Raw genomic sequence first — 20,457 nt, 5'->3', positions numbered from 1 at the left:
TAATGTGATTGCAATTTCAGAAACTTGGCTGGACAATGAGAAGGAAGTTGATGTTAACCTGGAGGGCTATGAGCTATTCACCACCAACAGAGTCAATAAGAAAGGAGGAGGAGTGGCACTATTTGTAAATTGTGATTTAAAATGTAAAAAAATAGAGAGTATGTCAGTACAAATTGAAAATATTATGGAGTGTGTCACAGTAGAAGTAGACATGGATAAAACCAAGAATATAATAATAAGTTGCATCTATAGAACACCTGGATCCTGTATTGAGTTATTTAAAGAAAAAATTATTGATATGTATGATAAGATGAATGATAAGAAAACGATTTTTGTTTGTGGGGACTTTAACATAGACCTGTTAAACTCACATGACCACAGTAAGACAAAGGATTTTATTGACACATTGTACTGTGTAAACTTATTCCCTACCATTTTAAAACCAACTAGAATAACAACTGACAGTGCAACGTTAATAGATAACATCTTTACCAATACAATTGAGCAAAGAATAGTAAGTGGACTGCTTCTTAATGATATAAGTGACCATCTTCCTGTTTTTACAACGGTGCAGTATTCATATGAGACTCAAACCCAGACAAATCCTGATTCTCACAAGAAGATTCGGTATAGAACACCCAAAGCCATTGAAGCTCTTAAACGGGACTTAGGGGAGCAGAGATGGACAGACATTTATTTAAATAAAGATCCAAACAAAGCATATGAAGAATTTCTGTCTGTTTTTACCACCTTATATGATAAACACTGTCCCATAAGAACAAAAAAGAAGAAGAAATATGATGACAAACCCTGGATTACGAGGGGATTAGAAAATGCGGTAACGCTTTATATTAAGGTCCTTGTAATAAGCATTAGTTAATAGGTAATAAGGCCCTTATAAGTGATTACAAGATGCTTATTAACATTATTATGCATTTATAAGACTATATATGCATTAATAGACTCATTATAATATAGTTAATAGCAGACTATAAGAGATTTATAATAACTTATAATAAACTTAGTTAACTGTTTGTTGATGCTTATGAACATTAATAAAATCCTTATGAGTATCTTATAATTGTTCATAATAACATTACAAACACATATATTGACTCAACTAGCCCAATCATTATGTCTTTATTAGTCTTAAGGTCTGTGTAATAAGCGTTAGTTAATAGGTAATAAGGCTCTTATAAGTGCTAACAAGTATTAATAGTCTCATTATAATATAGTTAATAGCAGACTATAAGAGATTTATAATAACTTATAAGAAACTTGTTAACTGTTGATGCTTAAGAACATTAATAAAATCTTCATGAGTATCAATCTAACCCAACCATGATGTCTTTGTCATGCCTTTATTAATCTTTTTTTTGTTTGATTTATTAACATTATACTTTATTGCTCATCTACGTATTATAAGTTTACTTGTTTACAGTAAACTGTGCTTTTTGCAGGTACTGGATCTAAAGCGAGAACAATGTCTTATTAAGGCTGATAAATCTTTTATTATGCATTTGATTTTGGTTTTCAGAAAGGTGCGTCGGAGGAGAAGAGTAGAGTTTCTTCTCACTTGAAACAATTTACCCTTTCGCTTTTATTTTGAAGGCAAACAGCAAAACCGGAAGTTCCGGTTTAAGCTAGCAGCTGATAGCTTAACACATGCCCATGTGTAAAATGGAGGTAGTTGCCCAACATTTTTGCCCCCGAGTAGAATTCAAACCCATTCTGGGCCTCGAAAAGAAGCAGCTGACAAGAGGAAGCGTTGTGAGACGGAGGATGACTCTTCTGGTAAGTTTAACTGCTGCTAACTAGTTAGTACAAACTCAAACATGCATAGCTAACGTTAGCCGAAGCTAGTGTAGACCTAGCCGCCTCAAGACTGTTGCTGCCCTACGGAAGCGCTTCTCTGTGTATCAGTGAGAACGTTTTTATATTAAAATGTAGTTTATTTTGTCTCCAGCTAGGCTTATATACATACAATGTACATTGTCGAAATATATAACTTCTCTCTTTCGTTGTGCACCGTCTGATATGTTCTTGACACTTTTCTGTACATGATAGCCTACTTACTGCTGTGTACATTCAGCACAGTCATTTGAGTTTGAGTTTGAGTTTAATGAAATGTGCTACATTAAGACTCTATTTAAAATGCTTGAAAATTAAACTGTAAAGTGTTATTGCAGGATATATCGAGACTTTTATTTTTTATGTTTTTACATTAAAAAAAAATGTCATTATGAAAACTCAGATGTAAATTTCCTCTATCCTCATTCTCTCCCGACCCCTCCTCAGACTCCTCAAGCTCCTCAACCTCAGATGATGGCAAGAAGAAGAGGAAGAGGGAATTGCTTTTGATGCAAACAAGAGTGCAAAAGAGCAGCTGCGTTAAATGTTCAATGGAATTAAAAATAAAAAAAAATAAAAGTGTACTTTTTTTTCAAAGACCTGTTTTAGGTTATTTTTATACATTTTAAGTACTATAAAAATCATGTTGCACTTTGCAAAATTGCACTTTTTTGAGTTAAATTATTTGTATAATATGCCTAAATGTTTTAAAGGGGCTTTCTACCTGTTTTAGGTGATTTAGATTTTTATACATTTTCAGTAAAATGTCTCTTTACTTGACAGCAATGAATAAAACAATGTTGGGCTTCACTGTTGAAACATTTGTATTACTATGCAATCTTTTCTTTACATTTCATCAACCTTGACCACATGTATTGTTCATTACAGATGTGGAAGTTGTGAAAATCATTGTTAACCATTAATGAATGCATTACAAAAGATTTATTAGACTTAATAAGGCATTGTTCTCGCTTTAGATCCAGTACCTGCAAAAAGCATAGTTAACTGTTAACAAATGCATAGTTAACTGATAATAAGGGCATAATAATGCACAATAAAAGATTTATCAGCATTAATAAGACATTGTTCTCGCTTTAGATCCAGTACCTGCAAAAAGCATAGTTAACTGTTAACAAGTGCATAGTTAATTTATAATAGATGAGCAATAAAGTATATATTAATGTTAATAAATCAAACAAAAAAGATTAATAAAGGCATGACAAAGACATCATGGTTGGGCTACACTCAATGTGTTTGTAATGTTATTATGAACAATTATAAGATACTCATGAAGATTTTATTAATGTTCTTAAGCATCAACAAACAGTTAACAAGTTTCTTATAAGTTATTATAAATCTCTTATAGTCTGCTATTAACTATATTATAATGAGACTATTAATACTTGTAAGCACTTATAAGAGCCTTATTACCTATTAACTAACGCTTATTACACATACCTTAGGATTAATAAAGGCATAACAAAGACATAATGATTGGGCTAGTTGAGTCAATATATGTGTTTGTAATGTTATTATGAACAATTATAAGATACTCATAAGGATCTTATTAATGTTCATAAGCATCAACAAACAGTTAACTAAGTTTATTATAAGTTATTATAAATCAATTATAGTCTGCTATTAACTATATTATTATGAGTCTATTAATACATATATAGTCTTATAAATGCATAATAATGTTAATAAGCATCTTGTAATCACTTATAAGAGCCTTCTTACCTATTAACTAATGCTTATTACAAGGACCTTAATATAAAGCGTTACCGAAAATGCTTGTAAAAAGAAAAATGTACTTTATAAACAGTTTCTAAAATTGAGAACGAAGGAAGCTGAAAATAAATATAAAAAATATAAAAATAAATTAATAAGCATAATGAGATTTAATAAAAAGGACTACTACCACAAACAACTAGAAGAGCATAAAAATAATACACAGGGTATATGGAAAGTGCTTAACAGTATAGTTAATAAAAGTACAGGAAAATCAAATTACCCAAATTATTTTATTAAAAAAAATCAATCAATTACAACCAAAACAAGGGAGATTGTAAATGATTTCAACAAGTATTTTGTGAATGTTGGTTATAATTTAGCCAAGGAAATTGTGAACCCAGTAGTAAAAAATGATGTAGACGAAAGCACTATTAACATAAACCCAAATACCATCTTTCTTAAAAAGATAACTGAGAGGGAACTAATTGATGTGGTAAAAACATTTAAGAATAAAAAATCTACTGACTGTATTGATGTTGATATGGCATTAGTAAAAGATATTATAGATAGTATAGCTAGACCTCTGACCCATATCTGCAACCAGTCATTCCAAACCGGTATATTTCCCAACCAAATGAAAATAGCAAAAGTCATTCCAATATACAAAAATGGAAATAAACATCAATTTGAAAATTACAGACCAATTTCTCTACTTCCACAGTTCTCAAAAATCTTAGAAAAATTATTCACCCATAGACTCGATCATTTCATAGAAGCACAAAACTTACTAAGTGAACATCAATATGGGTTCAGATCCAATCGATCCACCTCAATGGCTGTAATGGAACTTACAGAAAAAATATCATCAGCAATAGATAAAAAGGAATACACAGTAGGTGTGTTCATGGACTTACGAAAAGCATTTGACACCATCGATCATAATTTGTTAATGAGGAAGCTGGAAAGATATGGGATCAGGGGCATAGCATATACATGGCTAAAAAATTATTTAGACAATAGAAAACAATATGTGCAATTAAATAATGAAAAATCTGACTTGTTGAGGATCACATGTGGAGTCCCACAAGGTTCTGTGCTGGGTCCAAAATTATTTATTATGTACATTAATGATATTTGTAATGTGTCCAAGTTATTACATTTTGTTTTGTTCGCTGATGACACCAATTTACTTTGCTCTGGTAAAGATCTGAGGCACCTTCTGGACACAGTGGAGAGAGAACTAGGAACGATAAAAAGATGGTTTGACATTAATAAGCTCTCACTAAACCTAAATAAAACTAAATATATAGTATTTGGATACCGAAAAAATTTAGATCAAATACAAATTATGATAAATAATATTGAAATAGAAAGAGTTAATATAAATACATTTTTAGGAGTTATTTTGGATGACAAACTAAGTTGGAAACCACATATAAATCATATAAAGAACAAAATATCAAAATCTATTGCAATATTAAATAAAACAAAATACATCCTCAACAAATGCTCATTACATTTATTGTATCGAACATTTGTTGAGCCATACATTACTTATTGCATAGAGGTCTGGGGGCATGCGTATAAAACAATTACAAAACCAATTTTCATATTACAAAAGAGAGCAATAAGGATAATCAACAGGGCCGATTATCGAGACTCAACAAACACATTTTTCATAAACCTACAGATCTTGAAATTTAATGATCTTGTGGACTATAAAACTGCTCAAATTATGTATAAAGTAAATAATAATCTGCTTCCAGATGGTGTCCAGAGGATGTTTCAGACCCGAACCAGTAGATATGAACTAAGAGGGACTCATGTGTATACAAAAGCAAAAGTACGAACAAATGTGAAACAGAGATGTATATCAATTACAGGAGTCAATCAATGGAATAATCTAGAATTAGAAATCAAACTGTGCAACACACTTAATAGATTCAAAAAGTTATTTAAAAATAATATTATTAATAAATATAAAACTGATTTATAAATACCAGTGTGCTTATAAACTGCTGTATGTAGAATATGCGTTTTTTGTTTTTGTTTTTTGTTTGTTGTTGTTGCTCTGTAAAAAAAAAAAAAAAAAAAAAATGTTTTAAATTGAGTGAACGAAAAATGTTAATTTAAGAAGGGTAGGCAAAATGAGCTGATGCTTCAGCCTACACCTTTTCGGTCACAGTAAATTGATTTGCTTGTTGTGTTTTTTGTTCTGATTTATTTTGTTTTGTATTTATACCTTTATATTTGTCTACTGTATTTGTTTTTATGAGACCGAAATAAACATACTAAACTAAACTGATGATGATGATGATGATGATGACAGATCAAAATGTCACATGTCCTCAAGCTGTTTTGCTGTCTAAATGCAATTTATGTATTAACAGATTTTTGTTTAGATAACATAATTTCTGACTTTTTGACCATTTTTGAAATCTGCCTTTACAACAGCTGCCCGGGCACTGGCTCACCTGAGTGGATAAATGAAGCTACACAGCAGGTCTCACTACAAGCCAATTAGCTTAGCCAGTTAGGAGCTGGTTCTTGGTGTCAGAGGCTGTGGGTTCGAGTCCCAGCAAGGGTGATGATGATGATGATGACAGATCAAAATGTCAGTTGTCCTCAACACGAAACACAAGACAATTGTCCTAATGGTGGCACCACAGCAAGCTTCTAATTTTAAAAATCCAAATAGCTTGGACTGGACTATGTGCGAAGGCTCCTAACATCTTAGAGTCACAGTAGATGTTTAACAAATACATATCATTACCTCAAAAACTGATTTTTCTTTTTACTGTGGTTTCAAATCTGCCTACACAACAGTGAATGGCTTACTCAATTTGTGAAGCCACTGTTGAACTGCCACTTGTCAATTAGCTCAGTGCGATAGACAACGGTCTTTGGTTCCCGAGGTTGTGGGTTCAATCCTCAACTGGTCCAAATTGGACATTATAAGGACAACTGTCTTGTCTTCCTATTCTCCTGTTTGTTGCTCAGAATTGCCTAAATTTGCCCAAAAGTAGCCCGGACCCGACCCATCGCTGCGCAGCAGCTATAATCTTCTTCTTCTTCTTTCTTTCTTCTTCCAAGGAAGTCATACTTCCCATGGGCGAAAACTCACCAAACTTTGCACAAAGGTTCAGTCCCATGCCAGATTCACTCAACTCCAAGGACATGTGCCCCCCCCTCCTAGGGGGGGCACAATAAGCGTTTAAATTTAAAAACTTTAAAAATTCCTACCAAACCAACGGTAGATGCTACAGTGTTGAAACTTCACCACAATGTAGCCTCAATACTGCTGAAACTTTTGTCCACTTAAACTTATTACAAATTATGAAGTCCATCACTCTGTTTTTTTCAATAACTGTAAAACTTTTAAAATGTATCTCCTCCCACAATTTTTGCTCAATTGACACCAAACTTGCTACAGAGCATCTCCAGACTGTCCTCCACAAAACTTGTTTCTCGGATTTTTGATTAAGCAAAAATTGAGCCTACAGTGCATGAAAACGTTTGACTGTAAACAGTACTGTAAACATATACCATCAAATTCTTGCTAAATACATTTTCAAACTTCCTGAAAAAAAATGACAATATTCTGGAGTCATGGTTGATGAAGTTTAGCAAATATCAGAATTTTATCTCAAAAACTGAATTTTTGAGAACATTTTGAATTCTGCTCTCATGGGAACAACTGCAGCCAATGTGAGTGTGGAATTTTTAAACATCAGATTTTCTCTTATGAAGCAAAACACTTATCATTAAAAACAAATCACCAACATTTCCATGCTGTCAAGATGCAATTTATGTATTATCAGATTTTTGTTTAGATGACTGAATTATTGACATTTTGACCATTTCATCACAACAGCTGCCCGGGCACTGGCTCACCTGAGTGAATAAATGAAGCTACACAGCAGGTCTCACTACCAGCCAATTAGCTCAGCGAGTTAGGAGCTGGTTCTTGGTGTCAGAGGTTGTGGGTTCGAGACCCAGCAAGGGTGATGATGATGATGATGATGATGATGATGATGATGACAGATCCAAATGTCACATGTCCTCAAGCTGTTTTGCTGTCTAAATGCAATTTATGTATTAACAGATTTTTGTTTAGATAACATAATTTCTGACTTTATGACCATTTTTGAAATCTGCCTTTACAACAGCTGCCCGGGCACTGGCTCACCTGAGTGGATAAATGAAGCTACACAGCAGGTCTCACTACCAGCCAATTAGCTCAGCGAGTTAGGAGCTGGTTCTTGGTGTCAGAGGCTGTGGGTTCGAGTCCCAGCAAGGGTGATGATGATGATGATGACAGATCAAAATGTCAGTTGTCCTCAACACGAAACACAAGACAATTGTCCTAATGGTGGCACCACAGCAAGCTTCTAATTTTAAAAATCCAAATAGCTTGGACTGGACTATGTGCGAAGGCTCCTAACATCTTAGAGTCACAGTAGATGTTTAACAAATACATATCATTACCTCAAAAACTGATTTTTCTTTTTACTGTGGTTTCAAATCTGCCTACACGACAGTGAATGGCTTACTCAATTTGTGAAGCCACTGTTGAACTGCCACTTGTCAATTAGCTCAGTGCGATAGACAACGGTCTTTGGTTCCCGAGGTTGTGGGTTCAATCCTCAACTGGTCCAAATTGGACATTATAAGGACAACTGTCTTGTCTTCCTATTCTCCTGTTTGTTGCTCAGAATTGCCTAAATTTGCCCAAAAGTAGCCCGGACCCGACCCATCGCTGCGCAGCAGCTATAATCTTCTTCTTCTTCTTTCTTTCTTCTTCCAAGGAAGTCATACTTCCCATGGGCGAAAACTCACCAAACTTTGCACAAAGGTTCAGTCCCATGCCAGATTCACTCAACTCCAAGGACATGTGCCCCCCCCTCCTAGGGGGGGCACAATAAGCGTTTAAATTTAAAAACTTTAAAAATTCCTACCAAACCAACGGTAGATGCTACAGTGTTGAAACTTCACCACAATGTAGCCTCAATACTGCTGAAACTTTTGTCCACTTAAACTTATTACAAATTATGAAGTCCATCACTCTGTTTTTTTCAATAACTGTAAAACTTTTAAAATGTATCTCCTCCCACAATTTTTGCTCAATTGTCACCAAACTTGCTACAGAGCATCTCCAGTCCGTATATTCTGGAGTCATGGTTAATGAAGTTTGGCAAATATCAGAATTTTAATTCAAAAACTGAATTTTTGAGAACATTTTGAATTCTGCTCTCATGGGAACAACTGCAGCCAATGTGAGTGTGGAATTTTTAAACATCAGATTTTCTCTTATGAAGCAAAACACTTATCATTAAAAACAAATCACCAACATTTCCATGCTGTCAAGATGCAATTTATGTATTATCAGATTTTTGTTTAGATGACTGAATTTCTGAAATTTTGACCATTTCATCACAACAGCTGCCCGGGCACTGGCTCACCTGAGTGAATAAATGAAGCTACACAGCAGGTCTCACTACCAGCCAATTAGCTCAGCGAGTTAGGAGCTGGTTCTTGGTGTCAGAGGTTGTGGGTTCGAGACCCAGCAAGGGTGATGATGATGATGATGATGATGATGATGACAGATCCAAATGTCACATGTCCTCAAGCTGTTTTGCTGTCTAAATGCAATTTATGTATTAACAGATTTTTGTTTAGATAACATAATTTCTGACTTTATGACCATTTTTGAAATCTGCCTTTACAACAGCTGCCCGGGCACTGGCTCACCTGAGTGGATAAATGAAGCTACACAGCAGGTCTCACTACCAGCCAATTAGCTCAGCGAGTTAGGAGCTGGTTCTTGGTGTCAGAGGCTGTGGGTTCGAGTCCCAGCAAGGGTGATGATGATGATGATGATGACAGATCAAAATGTCAGTTGTCCTCAACACGAAACACAAGACAATTGTCCTAATGGTGGCATCACAGCAAGCTTCTAATTTTAAAAATCCAAATAGCTTGGACTGGACTATGTGCGAAGGCTCCTAACATCTTAGAGTCACAGTAGATGTTTAACAAATACATATCATTACCTCAAAAACTGATTTTTCTTTTTACTGTGGTTTCAAATCTGCCTACACGACAGTGAATGGCTTACTCAATTTGTGAAGCCACTATTGCACTCCCACTTGTCAATTAGCTCAGTGCGATAGACAAAGGTCTTTGGTTCCCGAGGTTGTGGGTTCAATCCTCAACTGGTCCAAATTGGACATTATAAGGACAACTGTCTTGTCTTCCTATTCTCCTGTTTGTTGCTCAGAATTGCCAAAATTTGCCCAAAAGTAGCCCGGACCCGACCCATCGCTGCGCAGCAGCTATAATATTTATATTTGAAATAGAACATGAAAATCAAACTGTTTTTTAAAATTTAGTTAAAGTAGTGGGGCAGATAAGCTCATATATGGAAGGAATTGTGCGTTTTAATGACTAAAGCATGAAACTTTCAGCATTTCATCTACATACCCCAAGGTTTAATTTCAGACGTGGAACCACTTTGGTGGCTGACCTTTAGGGGTCTTTAGGGGTCTTTTCCCACATTATTCCATTATTCTCCATTGGAAACCTATGAAAATCTGGGAAGTAAATCTTTACCAATAAATTTCTTCACCATTGTGTTTAGGAAGGTGTGTAATATCATGTAATAAAATGTTGAAATTCAACTCCAGTGGGAAACCCCCTAAAAAACTACTCAAAGTTGGGGTACCGTAACCAGATTTTGCGAAAATTCCGAAATGTTAAATTTGGCCTTAAGTATCTATTGAGGGGTCAAACTAGGGGTTTTTCGTGATTCTGAGTTGATCGCAAACATTAGTTTTTCAGCCAAAACACTCCTTGTTGGAAAAAAACAGCCACACCCACTTTTCCTGCTCATCGGAACCCCCCCACCACCAATAGAATGTATTACAGAGAAGCCATTCCTTAGCGTGGCAGAGGTTGTGTTACATATGTGAGGTTGTGTTACATATTACGCACAATTATTTTGCTTATCTGCCCCAGTAAAACAGAAGTAAGCGATCCGGTCGTTTTGGCTAACTTCTTGTCAGCCAATGGAGTTAGAAGTCCCCGCCCTCGTCCCTACGTCACCACATTCACGCGCATCCCTTGGCTGCACACACAGCCCCTCCTCATTGGATAAAGCTTGTAGGATACAAGGAAGTATACAAGACGTTTTCTCCTCGGCTTAGCAGAGTGACTGACAGACCCGTGTTTCAGACCAAACACTCTATGTAAGTGATTGCTGTCGGAAGATATAACTAAGACTTAAATTAACACAAACATTCCACTTACTTCTGCTTTAATTGCTCTTTGACTCTCAAAAAGAAGAATGCTTTGTGTTTCAATTTGACTTTTTGTATTTCAAAATGAAAATCAATTAAACCCAATTGTTTTCTGTTTTTTAATTCCTATTCATCAAAAGAAAATCCAATGACCAAAAGATACACTGACCCCCCCCATCTGATGCAACAGTTAAAAGAACTGCAGGCAAATATTACAGTAAAAGTGGAAGAGCAGGTATCTTTGTCCTTCACCCTCCTCTTTTCGCGTCTCATCACTCATCACGTCTCATCAGATCCTCATTTGTCTCTTCTTGTAACATATAGCTTTTCATTTTCACCACTGTAAAAATGTCAGAACCTCTCTGAACCGCGACCTCCTCCGCCTTCATCGCTTCGACCCTGTCTCGCAACAGAAGATGAGTTAACAGATGGAAGGAAGTTGAATCTTATGCTAAATGAGTGTGTGAAGGAGCTGGTCATGTTTTACACCCCCTCAGGTCACAGTCTGCACATCTGCAGCTGAGAGACCATATGGACTGTGTGGGAGATGTCACTGACCTGGCAGATATGGAGGGATGGTAAAGAGGACACAGGGGAACTGCTGTGTTTCACCCATTCTCTAGTGCTTCACCCTCTCATCACCTTGGAGTCAAGCCATAAAATCCATTTTGCGAGTATAATGTGACCCGTGTTAAGTGGCGCAGCCCCGAATCAGCTGCTGTAATTGGGCAGACTGATGACAGAGCTGTGGAGTCAAGAGAGGAAAATTGTGTGCTCCAGCAAATGAACCAATCGTAGGAGCAGTACACTGCAGAGGAGGGGGTGACAGATAGAGGTAACACTCAGCTGTCAGAGGATTATTGGAGCTGAGAAAGAGGAGAGCGGAGACAGAGCTGACAGAGCAGAACAGGCAACACGCTGCTCCGTGAAAGCTATAGGAAATGCATGCAAACACATGCAGAGACACCTACTGGTGCGTGACGTGTTCCATCTTGTCTGAGCCATGCAGCGTACAAGAGGCCACTGCTCTGGCATTTGGCCAAATAAATCACCAGATTAGCTTTGTGTTGCAGCAAATCATTTACAGTTAAAGGCTAGGTCCACATTTTTTCCTTTATCATTACTCTACGGTGTCACACAATGTTTTGTTCTTTTTTTCTGTCCCAGCCGGAAACCTGGTGCATAATATGCAAGGCTGTTGTTACTGCTCATACCTACATCTATTCTGTCAAGTACCCATGAAAAGACAAACATGCATATCTATACACATATCAACACACTGCACCTCCAAACATGTGCATATTTAAAAAGAAAAACATAGGCCTAATGAAAGTATATTTTAAAAAGTAGATAATTAAATAATTTAAAGTAAGTAAAGTAAAACATTTTAGTATTGCGTGTTTTATGTTACCATTTGATGTAAACTACATAGGCTACATGATTCAGCTGATGCTTCATTGATTTTTTTTAGTAAGGTTCTGCCTTTCACACTCCCATATAAACATTAAATCAATTTGTGCTTTTTCTGTGGAATAATTTATTTAAGGCTTCAGTAGCTCCGGCTACTCAAACAGATTGGAGGTTACAGCCTCTAGTACAAAATGAGCTCCCTTTGTGTTGCACAGATAAGAAACTGTCCAGTGCATGACGCAATAATAGTGTATAAAAATTGACCACACTTTGGAGGGTGCCCACTTATTTGGACCAGACCACCTTTAACTGGACTAACTTTTTTTTTTAATATTCATATCTCTTATGAATGTATAGATTAGAATGTATCGACAAATTTGTGCTTTGATGCCTTGCCGATTGGCGTTAGCAGAAGTCTTTTAGTTTAGTGGCTGTCAAGGACAACACAATAAACTAAAAGACTTATTTCAACTGACGGTGTAAAGGATTATATTGCATGTCTAAGATTAATGGTGACATACTTAGGGTCATATCCATCTATATCTGTCTCAGCATCACTTTCATCACTTTGAATCTCTCCACATATTTACCAGTAAGTCTGACATACCAAAGGCTGAGACTGAAGACCTGTTAATAGTAGTACATTTACAGTTTTGATTGTGTGTGTGTGTGTGAGTCTCTGGACAAAGCACCTGGTCAGTCTGAGAACTCAGAATAATCAGGTTGCATGTGACCGATCTATTTCACTTGAGGTCACATGATTCAATGAAATATGACTCAACTGTCAAAACCGATCTGTTCTACATGTGCTCCGAATCTGAGCAGCTCAAACTGTTAAAGGGCAATGAAACTGGATCCATTTAACATAACTCAGACTTGGCTTTCAGTACTGTATGCAGGGTGTTACTTTCCCATTCTTGCTATTAAATCCTAATTCAGACAAAGATACGATAAGGTTTTAATTGAATGTAATTGAATTGAATGTAAAAAAACAAGTTCTGTGTAGTATGTGCACATTTAAAAAAAAAACTTCAAAAGTAAACCACAAAATATCACTAGAAGCCAAATACACCTGACTTTACTCATGCTCGTAAAATATTCCATTCAGTGAAAGAACTGCTGCACCGCCGTGAGGGGAAATGGGTGAAGTAGTAAAAATCACAGGCTAAGGCACAGGAATGAATTTGGCCTCGGGTCGTTTGAATATCCCATAAATCACAGGGTTGTGAAAGTCAGACTGACACTGCAGGTGATGTATGGCTACATCTGGTGTGGGCACATGCACATCGGCTGAGCTTCAAGTTTGAGTCTGTAAGCAGATCGGCCCTCAACTCGCTCCTAGACTGATGTATGGCAACAGCACATGCAACACCAACACCAAAACGCATGGATGGACACACACTTTATGCAGTCTCTCCTCTGACACGGTCTGACACAAAACCAAACTGGCTTCACAGATGAAAACTCCGACCACCAGCAGCCGCTCCATGAGCTGCCAATCCCCTCTCCCTGAATCCCCTCCCGGACCAGAGGCAGAAGGCCTTGCCTCGGCTCCCTGGTCAGCCGACTCTCCAGACCGGTGTGAGGAACATGAAGAGAGCCTGTCTCTGTTCTGTTTGGATGACCTGGAGCCTTTATGTAAACAGTGTGCAGCTGTGAGCCATGCAGGACACAGGGTTTACCTCTTAACTGAGGCTGCAACAGACTGCAAGGTAAGGAATCATGTATCACAAAAACTAAGACTCCAACACATTTTCATTGACTAAAAACATTCATTTTGCTATAAAGAATGTCATTATTTGAGCCCTTGAGAATATTATTGTAAAGGAGTAGGGAAAATAAAGTGCATAAAGACCAGAAACACTTAATGATTAATGTACTTTTCTTGTGACAGACTCTTGGACTTAAGAGCTAGTTTAGTTAATACTGCATCTGTTTACTATCGATCTTCAATCCTCTGTTGGTTCTTAAGTCTTTAAATCTGTCATGATGAAAATATTATGTGACCGATTCATCTACACGTTTCTCGCAGTTTACTTACTCTACTTTAAATGCATGAATCATCCTTCTAAAATGTATCTGCTATTTTTACTTAAGTCAAACACTCTTTTTCCAACGTTTTTCTTGTGTATATAGAACTCAAGAGACTCCTGTCAGAGTTGTATTTGTCCATGAGTCATGGGCAGTTCAAGCAAAAGTATTTTCCCTTGTAGTTTAAACTGAGTTTTGACCCTCAGTAAATAAAACTATACAATAAAAAAAAAGAATAATTGATGAGAAATCAGGGAAAGCAAGTTTTTTTTTGGTAGATGAAAACTTTTTTTTTTATTCTTTCCTACCCCATTAATTATCTTGACCTCATGAGTAACAGACCTGGAACAGGCCACCCTTCACTGAAAGCCTTAAAGACTCATACTGACGGATCAGAGCAGCTGGCAGGAATTCACTGTTTTTCTCAAGGACGCTACAGCAGGGCGGACGAGTGCCAACAAGAGCGCTTGAATGCCGGTTTTCCAGTTAGAGTCGCCCTGCTGCCGCAAAGCCAAACCAAACAGTAAGCACACAGACATCAAATGACAGCAGAGCTCTCGACAGCGAACGCTTCTCCAAGATCTTAAGCCTATTCATTTCACCATGACTAAGGGGGCCCTCTTGTGTCTGTTACTTTTTCATTTACATGCCTGCTGTGACCACAGTTAGAAGACATTTAGACAGAAGGGCAGTCAGGCATTTTTTCTGCCTCTGTAAATATTCATTTTCCTGCTCAAACAGATGCCGCCTTGTGTTAATCCAAGATTAGTTTATCCGAGCAGCATTTAGAGTAGGTTTTAGAGGCACCATGCTGAAAGCTAAGCTGCTAATTACTGCTGCTATCCTCGTATCATACATGTTAAGATCTCACATCACATGATATTTGACCTACACACACACACACACACCAAAATGCTGATGTGTGATGTGTGTGTTGCGCATATGAATACTGTCTGTATACATGGGAATATGCTGCATGCAACTGTATTAGTCGTATGTTGTTAGCCAGTGTTTAAACATTATTTAAGCAAAAGTATGAGTAGTGCCACACATTGCATAGTAATATTATTTATTTGTAATATCAACACACACTTAGAGTATCATGTTGTAGCATGTAAGGATTGTAACTGTTTTGTTCAGTATCTATGTATCTTCCTGCCAAGTGTAACTTAAAACTGCTCTGTCACATTTAACTTTAGTATTAATATGTACCAAGTCATGTGCACTGATGGATTTAGTTGTGAAGTCATATGGAGCATGTGCAGGATGACTGATACCAGGTGAAGTGCAGTCCTAAGCCTCTGTAATGTTTTCTGTATGTTCTCAAATGTAATTCTGCCTGTAACAACTAGGAGGAGCTCAGACCACTGTTAAATGGACTCAAGAAAAAGCTGCTTCACGTTGAGAAAGTCACACAGACGTGTGAATATGCATCCAGACACAACCAGGTAGAACTGCTGAACTGAACTGTTTGTCACTTACAGTATGATCTCTTCTTCTCCCATTATCCTCACTGTTTCCTCACATTGCCCATCTTCTCCATGCAGGCTGAGGCCAAACTGACCGAGGAGCAGATGAAAAAGGAGTTTGAGAGTCTTCACCGGTTTTTGAGAGAGGAGGAAGCAGCCAGGATACTTGAACTGAAGAAGGAAGAGGAGGAGAGGAGGAGAGAGGCTGAAGAACGAGTGGACAGACTGAACCAGGTGATAAAGTCACTGGAGGAGAAGATCCAACTGGTTGAAGAGGAGCTTGACGCAGGAGGAGATGGAACTGGGTTCTTACAGGTCATAGCAATCAAATGATATACTGTACATAATCAGTCAATGAGGTGTTGATGTATAAATCAATAAACACATAATGCTTGTCTTTTACAGCGGTATCAAGACTTTATGAATAGGTAAGTGACTTTTCTTGTTGATTTTTAACTCACCAGCATAAGATGCAACACGTGTGACTGTTGGCCTGTCCATATTTATTTCCTGCAGTGCCTGGATAAGTCACAGGAAACCAAAGAAGCTTTGCAAGCCTTTGATAAATGTGGCCAAACACCTGGGTAACCTCCACTATGCTGTCTGGGAGAAGATGAGAAACATCACCCCCTACAGTCAGTTTATTCCCTTGCATGTGTTCCCCCTGTTCACCGTCTCCTCACTCTCTCCTTCAGTTGTTCAAACCTCCGTTGTTTCTTCCAGCGCCAGTGACCCTGGATCCCAGAACAGCTGGTCAGTCTCTGAGGGTGTCTCCTGGGTTGAACAGTCTCCAGATAACTCCTGGGCCCTCGCAGAGTATGGCTGAGGTTGTCCCTGTCCCTGTCCCAGCCAACCCGGAACGTTTCCACCCTTATTCCTGCATTCTGGCAAGAGAGGGCTTTGACTCAGGAGTGCACTGTTGGGATATTGAGGTATTTGCATAATGTTTATATACCAAAGCAGCTTATATCAGTAGCACAGTTTCAATTGCACTTTTGCACAAAATATTGCCCGGATTACCATTGAGACAAATTTTAACTATCATGAGACAGAAGATGTGCTTCTATTAACCTGCTTGAAATTTGACAATATGAATCTAACAATGAGTAGGTATAGATTGATAGGATGGATGGAAGCACATGATCACTCAGATCATTTGTAATTGTGTTTTGTTGACTTTTGTAAAAAAAAAAAAAAAAAAATGCTTGTTAGTGATTAAAGGTTGAATATGGAGAATGCTTATTAAAAGCCATTAAAAATATATATTAGCCTAAGTCTGAATTAAAGCAGAAGTAAGCGATCCGGTCGTTTTGGCTAATGCTGCGTTCCAGGCAGGCTTTTGAAACCGTAAATTACAGCTTCAAGTCACGACTTACGACTTTGTAGCGTTCCAGGCAACCCACTCGTGTTTTTCCGACCTGTTTTACCTGTGAAAGTCATATAACGGCCACTCGTAACTTCCGACCCATGAAGTCGTACCAGATCGAACTGGTACGACTTCACAGGTCGGAAAAACACGAGTTACGGGCTGCCTTGAACGCACCGTAACAGTCCTCGTCCCTACGTCACCACATTCACTCGCATCCCTTGGCTGCACACACAGCCCTGCATGCCATTCTCTCTCCTCATTGGATAAAACTTGTATACGAGAAAAGTTTTCTCCTCGGCTCAGAGCAGAGCAGAGTGACTGACAGACCCGTGTTTCGGTCCAAACACTCTATGTAAGTGATTGGTGTCGGAAGATATAACTATTTAAGACTTATATTAACACAAAAATATCGCTTTCTGCTTTAAATAATTGTAGAAATTTTGACGGGTTTACCAGTCAGTAGCCGGCGTTAGGGGTCAGTCCTCCGCTGTTTTGCTAACCCTCCTCCCGGTCGTGTGCATTTGTTTTCAATGAAGTCTTTTGTAATCAATCGGTGGATCGATGGATTATCATATACATGTCACAATGTGTTTATTAATGTAGTCTTATCTGTCATAAACAAGAGATTACGGTTTATGGGGCACGTTTGTGTCGCGGACTCGTGGTGCCACCGAGACGAGAGCTGTGACGGTCCGAGGCTTTGATCATACATAGGTTTGGTTTTCAGCCACGATGTAGAAGGGAGCCTCCACTCTCAAGTTACAAGTCATTTATCTAACCCTAACCTCACAATTAGTCCGAAGCTGCTTAATGAAATAGGTAAATATCCTGCATCGTTCTTCTCCTCTGGTCCTCTGATCAGAGTGGCATCCCTAATACCTAATACGGTCTGGCAACCGACTGCAGGAATTATTTTTCTTTTCAGTATGCAGTTCCTATCAATAGATGGTGGTAATTGCTAAGACACATTTCTTGAAAGCTGCTCACCTTTTCTCTAAACTGTGAACACAAACCCCAATTTTCAAGCTACATTCATAAAACCTCAGACTCTTCTTGCAAAACCAAACTTTCACCTCAAAACAGTTTAATCTGTTCTCAAAACTGAACTCTGTTGTCAAATCGTGCCCCGAGTCAATCAAAATTAAAAACACTACTGAGCAGTCACTAAACACTACATAGAAAAATAGAAAACACAATGCTCAGCACATGAAGCTGTAGAAATAAATGTTTATTGTTCACTGTAGGCTAAATGCATGTTGCAAAACAAAAAACCTGTGCATTTAGCACTTCTCTCCTTCCCTTTCTTTCACCTTCCTCCTTCCCTCCCCACGTCCATTTCGTCCCCTTTTCCTTCCTTCTTCTTTTTTCTTCCCAGTTCATCCCTCCTTACCTCCCTCATCCTCTCTTCCTTCACTCTGTTGTCTCTCATCTTCTCCTCTTCTCCCTCCATAAATGCATGTTGCAAAACAAAAAACCTGTGCATTTAGCACTTGTATATAGTACTGTAAAAAAACAAAACAAAACAAAAAAACACAAATCCTGTGCATTTTACACGTAGCACTTGTACAGTACAAAAACAAACAGAAATCTTGTGCATTTAGCACTTGTATGCAGTAAGCCTACGTAAAAAATAAAGTACAAAAATATACAAATGAGAAGTGCATAACTCAGCCACAGCATCATTTCTCTGTTCTGTACTGGATCAGGCCACAGGACTTCATCCTCAACTGGCTTACTGTATATATGTTCCCTCACATCATTAGCCACAAGTGTGATCAATTTTGAGTTGTTATGTTCAACTGGTGAAACTTGTGCTTTAGTTGTGTTTGACTTTTGCCACTTGTGCTCAGCATTATGCAACACAGGTGCATCACAATGAAAATGTGTTGGCAAGTTGTGTCTAAACAGGTGAAAAGTGCTGATGGTTTTGCCAAAAGAGTGACTGATTCAATCAGTGGGTTCAGACAACTGATAATTTGGTTCAGACAATAGGGTTTAGTGTTTTAGAAATTGAGAAAAACTGTAATAAAGAATAATTGTAGTGTTACAGTAAACGTCCTACCTAAGGCTAGCTACCAATTTGTCACAAATCTGTTATGATAAAAATTTAAATATATATATATATATATATATATATATATTACTGAGTACTGTAGAGATAATAATATGAGCCAAAATGTACATGCATGCCTTTCTGAGTCTTGAAGGCATTTGTTCTTACATCCACTTTGCCTGACAGACTCTCTGTTGACTTTAACAGGTTGGTGACACCAATAACTGGACGCTTGGTGTGGCTGCTGAGTCAGTATCCAGACAGGATGAGTTTGAGGCCTGTCCAGAGGAAGGACTCTGGTGCATCAGCCTCAGAGACAGCAAGTACCAAGCTCTGACCACTCCCTCTCAGAGCATACATTATGACAACTCACAGCACCTCAGCAGGGTCCGTGTGAGACTGGACTGGGACGAAGGGACGGTAGAGTTCAGGAACACTGATACTGATACACATCTTTTCACATTTAGGCATCGCTTTGCTGAGAAGGTGCACCCATATTTTGAGAGTATCTCTGTGTGTGGGGGTCTTACTGTGTTATCAGAGAGCGTGCACGTCAGCGTGGGTCCCGAGTATGTCCCTGTAAATGGCATTGTTATCACTGATGATCAATTGATAAAGAGCGAACCTTCCGCTGAGGGAGACGTTAACGCTGCATCGCCATCGACTGATGCCAGCAGCAAAATACCAGAAGACTGCACAAGTGTGACAGAGCAGAAAAATACAGCAATTTGTTCTCCGGGAGAGGAAATGAAAACCAAACCTCCGAGATCCACGACAAAGAACCAGCTCAGTAAAGCTAAACCAACTAGAAAGGGAAAAACAACAGACAGTAAACCAGCAGTGAAAAAACAGAGCAGCAAGACCAGGTTCAGTTTGACCTACCATGTTTCACTGAATAAAACCTTAAACATCCTCAACAAAGAATCTGCCAATCACAAGCAAAAGGAAATGGATGTTGATGATCTGAAACATTCTACTTGCAAAGAATAATTGTATAATAATAAATTATACTACGCAATTTTTTTTTTACATTTGCATTTGTGTATGTGGTAACACTTTATTTTAAGGGGTCCTTGTTCCTGTGTATCTACCTAATTAATTACAGTGTAATTACCTATGTAACCGTATGTAATAACATGTACTTACATTGTAAATACATAGTGTATTTTGGTGTACTTACAGGTCCTTGTTACACTTGTAATAAGAAATGCCAAAGTGGCCTCTCTCTTTGCACAAGCATGT

The 20,457-nt window shown here is 37.9% G+C and overlaps 1 protein-coding gene across 1 annotated transcript; it reads left to right on the top strand.

The window, feature by feature from the left end:
- The first annotated feature begins 13,627 nt into the window (after positions 1–13,627).
- LOC146991284 (E3 ubiquitin-protein ligase TRIM39-like) lies at positions 13,628–20,402 on the top strand. The gene is made up of 7 exons (XM_085798535.1): positions 13,628–14,005; positions 15,677–15,772; positions 15,872–16,108; positions 16,199–16,221; positions 16,310–16,428; positions 16,517–16,725; positions 19,423–20,402. The coding sequence occupies exons 1-7, from the start codon at positions 13,751–13,753 to the stop codon at positions 20,203–20,205; spliced, it is 1,722 nt and encodes a 573-aa protein (XP_085654661.1). The 5' UTR covers positions 13,628–13,750; the 3' UTR covers positions 20,206–20,402.
- The last annotated feature ends 55 nt before the right edge of the window (positions 20,403–20,457 follow it).

Source organism: Trachurus japonicus, chromosome 1 (assembly GCF_045865225.1).
Source record: "Trachurus japonicus isolate A0001 chromosome 1, Traja_1.0".
In the NCBI taxonomy this organism is placed as follows: domain Eukaryota; kingdom Metazoa; phylum Chordata; class Actinopteri; order Carangiformes; family Carangidae; genus Trachurus; species Trachurus japonicus.
This window is presented reverse-complemented; position numbering and strand designations above follow the sequence as displayed.

Excerpts from the sequence above, each read along its gene's own strand:
- LOC146991284 (XM_085798535.1), top strand. The coding sequence starts at position 13,751 with ATGAAAACTCCGACCACCAGCAGCCGCTCCATGAGCTGCCAATCCCCT. Across the intron at positions 16,109-16,198 it reads ATGGAACTGGGTTCTTACAG|CGGTATCAAGACTTTATGAA; the intron begins GTCATAGCAATC and ends TGTCTTTTACAG. Across the intron at positions 16,222-16,309 it reads TATCAAGACTTTATGAATAG|TGCCTGGATAAGTCACAGGA; the intron begins GTAAGTGACTTT and ends TATTTCCTGCAG.